The 7270-nt window shown below is 35.3% G+C and overlaps 1 protein-coding gene across 1 annotated transcript in view; it reads right to left on the reverse strand.

Moving 5' to 3' along the window:
* Positions 1-30: 30 nt before the first annotated feature.
* Positions 31-7270, reverse strand: part of LOC109364333 (FYN-binding protein 1-like) — a gene marked incomplete at its 5' end in the record, with an annotated part of 14525 nt that continues 7285 nt past the window's right edge. The window contains 6 exons of the mRNA XM_031557536.1: positions 31-260; positions 1313-1344; positions 2003-2143; positions 2655-2724; positions 3899-3927; positions 6816-6948. Of these exons, the coding sequence (XP_031413396.1) occupies positions 154-260; positions 1313-1344; positions 2003-2143; positions 2655-2724; positions 3899-3927; positions 6816-6948 (512 nt within the window). The remainder of the gene's footprint in view (positions 261-1312; positions 1345-2002; positions 2144-2654; positions 2725-3898; positions 3928-6815; positions 6949-7270) is intronic.

Here is a 7270-nt window from a genome sequence, read left to right on the forward strand (position 1 = left end):
ACTATTTATTCTGTACTCTAATGCAATTATTGTTTCAACATGTAATGTAGGTCATTGCCAACAGCAGGGTTATAACAACTATTAGACTTGATACCACCACATAAAGCATACAGTCCACTTATACTGAATACTTTGAAAATATATCAGAGCGTACTAAAGATTTTTAATCAGAATAGTAATTTTCACTTGCTTGAACTCAGGTGGTGGAGGAGGGAAGTCTGAGGAATCTACATCATCATAAACATCACTGTCTCCACAATCTGAAACAATAATAGTTAAACAGATTCAAAACTATTATATGATCGGTGAGTAGTTGAATTACAATTCATAACAGTATAGGTAAGTTGACAAGAAACTGCAGCAAGTCTTGTAGTTGCTCCTTTTCTGCGGGCCCTCTGATTTGCACAATCTGCTGAGTAAAACATACATAAGCACTCCTTTTCAGAATAAGACTCTTTATTAATAATAATAGGTATTCACTGATATTTTAATCTTCTTAAGCTGGAACAAGTTTTAGCACATGTTGGCTAATGCAATAGCCTTTAATCTTCCTTTTAATTAGTCTACTTCCCACTGTGTTGCATCAAAGTATATTTTTAAGATTTTATTTTAATATACACTCAAGCGCTTCTATTGTACTTTGGTCAGTGTAGCACTGCCTAGAAGTGGACGCGATTCACACATGCACTGGTTTTTAGGCCACTTTACAGTGTCAAAGTATGGAAAAGTGGAAAAGATTTTTACCACAAGAATGTACTTTGAATCACATCCAGAGCATTTGTGGAAAGGAGGCAATTATTCAACTTATCAAATCCATGGCTTAAGAAAGTCACAGTGAGAGATAAAAGGTTTAGAATTCAGTTCAGGCAGCAGTCTGCAAACTTGTGAGAGTTTGCTCTTTATTTCATGGCTGAGCTGGTATTTATGTTTTCTTACAACAACATTGAAAGTGATAAAAATAACAGCAAGCATCTCTCTATGCTTTTGAAGTCTCTCATTAAGAGTTATTTTTCAAGTGTATCTGCTCACACTTAATGTTAAATGAAAAGAATAATTGGAAGTCTCCAAGAGAAGCATCCTTTAAAAATACATTAAATTGTTCTCTAGGAAGCTTGTACTGTATTGGTACTTCCTCATCTGTAGCCAAATCAGACACAACATTTGAAATTCGTTTGCTAGAACTGGGTAAGTAATGGGAAATCCTGTTTCCTTCCTTGGATATGTTCTTGTGACTAGCACGACATAGAGTAATATATATGTAGGAAAAAAATCAGTAATCAATATGGGGACAAAACAATAGAGTATTAATTACCTTTTCCGAACTGCTTTGTTGAAGGAGAACTGCTGGAAAAAAAGAAAAAAAAATAAAGAAAAATATGGCCATTATATATTTATATCACATTAATAACCTTTCACATCAACGCTTACAACAGAAGGGCTCCAAGTAATGTCCAGGCATTTTTAAGACCTGCTGACATTATCAATTGTTGAGGACCAAATGTTTTTTACTACTGAAAACTATTTTAGAAGTAAATGAGAAAAGATGATAGTAAAAACATTAATTGCTGACCTAACCACTAAGCAAGCTGGGAAGAAGATAATTTTTGCATTTTTCTCCATGATACAATATTCCTAAAATTTGGATTGGCAGAACTAGATTTACCAGTTCATGTTAGCTGTATTGTGCTGGTGAACAACATACATTTAAATAGAGAACAGAAGAATCTGGCATCACCAGAGTGGAAGAGACGATGCATTATTTGAGCATTTTTTTTTTTTAAGTATATTATTTTTTGTTACACCAAATATGGCATGTAAGCATACTAATTACATCGTGAAGATGAGAAGAAAAGAGATCAATGTTTTTTGCAGAAAAATATTGTCCTGATTTGCAGTTTGGTGCATGATTCATTAGGCTGCAATGAGATCATGTTAGTAGCATGTGATCAATGCTTTATTAGCATTAGTTAATGTGCGCTGTGATTTCCTAGCAGACTCTTACAACAAATCTCCATTATCTTCTGCCCCATTGACTTTGGCTGTTTTTTCTCGTACACTTTTCTTTTTGTCATCCTTGACCCTTAGCTTCTTCAAGATTCCCCAGGACCAGATATCATTCTTATCTTCATCCTGTGATACAGACCTTTGGAGTATGCATGCAATTATCACAATGTAATATGTAACATTCCTTTCAAAAGCTCCAGTTTAAATTTTTCATTGATGCACATAGTTCTCATTAATGTCAATACTGTATCTACCAAAAAAATGAGGACACTTAACTATCTAAAATACTGAAGCATGTATTTTAGGTCTTCCATAGAGATACATTTATAGTTGTAGATATTCATCAACCTGATTTCTGATTTGGTGCTATTATGTACCAAGCTAGCTCTTTTTTATGTTGCTTTCATTTCAGAGTTATTTGGTCTACTTGGTGATTTTCAAGATTGCAGATTCTTTTGCTGACATACTAAAATTAGTTATAAAATGTAACTTCTCCTAAAGACCACAGAACCTTTTATTTTTATTATTCCGTGTCACCTGATGTATTTTCACTTACTGGAAAGCCCAACTGTTGCTAATTACTGTATCAAATTTTAAGAAAATAAAAACCAACATTTAAACACAAATATTTAAATGATATGAAAACATACCTAGAAACAGCATCTGTGTCATCAACTCCATCGTAAATTTCTTGATCGGAAGGAGGAGGAGGGAACATCTCTTTAAGAGATCAGAAAGTTAGTGTATTTATATTTGAGGCTTCTGAACGTGGTACTAATTACTGGCCCCAGTGTGTCAGATTTCTGTGCAAAGTCTGTGCAATATCCTTATAAACTGAGTTTTTATGTAAACCTGCAGAGCCTAATTATTAAAATAGCAGTTGAGACGTATCCCAGTCAGGCATATCATCCACAGCATTTAAACATGATGACATTGCCACTAACAAGAGCATGAATAGAGAAAACAAATGAATTTACACTGTATTTGATGAAGTTCTCAGCAGTTGGTTTTGTCCCATTTGTACGCTGACTTTTTTGTGTGTTTCTGTTTGTGATGATTGAAGATGTCAGACCAGCACTTCAAGCAGATGACACCTTGTGTTCATCCACGGGACATACAGGCAAGTGCAATGCAAGCTCCCCATTTTGGCCACAGCTCTGACCTCTCAGCTCCACCTCCTTCAGTGCAGGGCTAGCTCTGTTTCCATACCCAGTTCCAGCCGCTGGTCAGAGCTCCTAGTGAAATCTGTACTTATCTGGCAGCAGCTTCATTCAGGACTGCCAGGGGATGCTTCTCCCATGACTAGTATCTAAACTCTAAGATGAGAAGATGAGCTGTGCTCTTGTGATCGACAGAAAATGCTACATAAATATATGTGTTACCAAAGAGGAAAATGATTTGAATGTGTGTTTTTGACAGAGTGGAACTACTTCAGATTTAACAGTTAGGACTCCAGGGTATTGCCAGAACTGAAATACCCCTTGAATTTGCCATAAAAATTCCACTTTAATTGTTTACATCACTGGCTGTTTCAGAAATTGATTTATCTGGCACAAAATCTTAAGCTCACATTAATTTGTTTTATATAATAATGTTTTCTAGTTATATCTTTCCTGTTTTGCAAGGTCATTTACCTTTTCATAAAAATATCTTAATTGTCTGTAATCTGGTATGCTTCCAATTCACAGTATGTGAAGACAAATTCATTTTCATCCAAGCTACCACAGGTGTGAGAAAGTGAATTTGGCCACTACGTTCCTTGTTTGTTGTTTGTTAGCTAATGCATAGCATGATGGTGGTAACTACTGCATTATTTGGAAGCTGCAGAGGCCAGCATCTGAAGGTAAGCAGTATACAGAAACAACTTCCCCCAAAAGCACACAAAGAAACTTACTTCCATCTCCATTTCGACCACCACTCTGACTGGAAAAACAAAAACAACAGATATTTTAGAGAAAATACTAGTTATTTGAACAAACAAGTAAACAAATAAACAATATAACACATCAGGATTACCTCTTGCTTTAATTGTTCTTAGTTCTAAGCCTCCCGGCTTTGGTACTCGTTTGTATTACTGGCTGTGTACTACAAATTCTGTGCTGAAAGCTCATGCACAGGCTTGTATGTACTGTGGGGGCTGCGACTGAATATGCCACTTCTGTTTTTCTGTCTGCCTTTGTGCAGTGACTTCTTACAGTCAAAAAGAAGGTGCACTCTCAGTAATGCTAAAGAAAGTATGTCATCTGATTCATAAGTGAATTAGCTCTCAGATGAGGGGAGATTAATTTTTAGCAGAGTTAGGTAAAGGAATTTAGGAAAATTTGCTCTGTTTTTATCGTTGGAAATAGTTCATTACAAAATAGATGGAAAAGTGTTTTAGAATATCATTCACAATAATTCACAGTGGAATAAGTCAGAGTTATCAAGGGCCTCTTCATTTAATATAAAAAGGAAAGGGACATAACATTTGCAGAAATGTAAGCAAATTGAAGATACAGATAGGTGCACATTTTCATGTCTTCGGCATACTTAAATATAATTGTTTTTAATTGATACTATTGAAAATTTATGGCATTTTCACTTAATTTCAAGGAAGTGCAAACCATTGTCTAGAGCTGTTAACGAATTATGTACTCAGAAAGTATTTTTTATTGCTGTTGATATCATTAAACTGAAGAACAAAATATAGTTTATGATTACAGGATAATTCGAGTTGGAATAGATCTTGGGATGTCATGTAGTTCAATTGGATAGAAATTATAACCTGACTGAACATGAGAGTGTATCCACACCCTTTAGATTCACACCTTATGAGGCAATTTTCATGGGATTAAATAGTAAGCCAACAAATTTATTGTTCAACTATCTTTTAATAGATGATGCTTTAAACCTCTGACTGCATGTTTCTAGAATTTCAAGGATTCTGTATGAGCATGATGTTCTAACCGTAACTGAAAAGAACCTGACAGGCTCATAGTTACTCAGATTAATTCCAAGTCAAAGTCTTATTTAAACTTATTCATCAAAGTGAGATTTTTCTTAAACTCTTGTGCCAGGATCTACTGAAATACAGTATCCCTAGTCATTTATTAATTTTGGAATATTAATAATACTCCTGATAATGAGATAATGCTATTTGGTAAAGAGGCTTTTTTTAATGTGGCATTCTTACAGTGGTTTAAAAACATGTTGATGCACTTCAGACATTCCATGATTCAGAATTCATGCTCATGAACTGAACAGAATGCTATTAATCACTAGAGAAGATAAAAATGTCAAAAGAAACTTAGAGGATTTAATGAATATTAGCCATTCATTCAGTCATGCAGGTTCATTTATCTATTATTTCAATATGCAACAATGTAAGTATTCTTATCTGTTTTTGAAATTGAGGAATTTGAGGAATTTGAGGAATTTGAAGAAGCATTGAGGTAGCTGATTGTAATACTTGACATAGTGAAATGGATTGGCTGGAGAAACTTCTGTGATGAAAGTACCTAAAACTTTGAGTATCTAAGCCCCAGAATTAACTCAAATAACTCTTCTGACTACCATTACTATGATATGAGACCAGTGCACATTGAGGGAAATTGATACTGAGCAACCTGCAAAAATATCAGATGCAAAACCATATTAGTTACCTAAAGAATGCCAGCCCAAAGGCAGATCTTCAAAGTGCTGCTTTTGGAGCTCATGAGGCAGTTCTAGCAGCTGAGGACCATCTGTGACCCAGCCAGACAGCTGTGGTCATTTTAATCCAGCCAAGTCTCTAAGCTAAGGTGCTGGGAAGCACTAAAACCAGATACAACAACTGAGTGTTGCATGACAGTAGTCCTACACACTGAAATCCTCCATGCTTATACGCAGACCTCTTATCTGAATTCCAGTGTATGTGATTCTGCACAGGATGGAGAATGAGCACTGATTTGTTACCTCATGTGACAGAAACAGATTCTCATATTAAAGCCAGGTAACAGAGTTACTACATTCATTTTGGGTTATGTGATAGCTCCAGCTCCTATCACAAGATCGTAAATATATTACCTTGCCAGTAAATTTGGCATCAGCTGGAGATGGCCATTTCCTACATGCAGATCTCTCTGACATTAAAAGCACAGCACACTGAAGTAGAGAGGCTGTGATGTAGCGCTGCATTTGCAAATGCATAGGAACTGTTTAATTGCAGAACTTGATCTAGGGGAAGGTGCCCTTGCTCATGACAGAGAAGTTGGAACTAGATTATTGTTCAAGGTTCTGTTTTGCAATTCTATTTTTTTTTTACAAGAAGTTAAAGAAATGTAGCTCATACCCATATCAGGGAATTTAAGAGGGTTCTTTTTTCTTTTCTTTTCTTAAAAAAAAACAACAACAACAACAAAAAAAGGAAGAAAGGTAGTAAGGCTTATCATTTGAGAGCAATGAGGGTGATAAAAAGTTCTCCAACACAGTGAGTGCTTCTCGAGTCTTTTATTCTTACATGTTAGAAAAGGTAGTATATGACTTCAAGAAACAGAGCAAGGAATGAGAGAGAGGGGAAAAAATAGCAAATCCTGCAGGTTTTATGTTTTGTTTCTTTTGAGTTGTGATGGTACAGTATGGACAGCAAGGATTACTCCTGAGGATGAGTGCTGATAGATAGTGAACCACTGAGTCCATCCTTATTCTTTCGACTACTAAATGAATAGTTTGGTGACACATTTTTGATATAAATAATTGTTTTTGTTTTATGAAAACATCTACTTGGTAGTTCTAAAACTTCTCCTGTTCAGTCTGGCTGAGATGATTCCTTTTAATTTGTTCCTTATACATACCTGCTAATACTGTCCTGCTCTCCAACATCATCATATACTTCTTGGTCAATCTCTGGTTGTTTCGCAACAGCTTGTTGCTTTGTTTTTAAAGAATCATAATCAATTTCCACTACAGTTGTTTTAATGTATCCATCTAAATAAATGAAACCATGTTAATTACAGAGTTTTAAAGCCTGCAGTAAAAAGAGCGTTTTAACAGAAGATACAGAATCACTGATTACGTTATATTGGATTATCTTTGAAAACATTCAGAAAAATGTGTCATTCTATCTGCCTACATATGTACAAATCTCAGACCCGTCTCAGCCCTCCTCAGCTTGTGACTTCCATTGATTTTGTGGGTCATCTTTTAATATCTTTCTACACCTCAGGAGCCAAATAATCAGTCCTTCATCATAATCATGGATCCACTGAAATTGTTAATACAAGTAGAAAAATGTCTAATATTTTAGACA

Source organism: Meleagris gallopavo, unplaced genomic scaffold, assembly GCF_000146605.3.
Source record: "Meleagris gallopavo isolate NT-WF06-2002-E0010 breed Aviagen turkey brand Nicholas breeding stock unplaced genomic scaffold, Turkey_5.1 ChrUn_random_7180001847085, whole genome shotgun sequence".
In the NCBI taxonomy this organism is placed as follows: domain Eukaryota; kingdom Metazoa; phylum Chordata; class Aves; order Galliformes; family Phasianidae; genus Meleagris; species Meleagris gallopavo.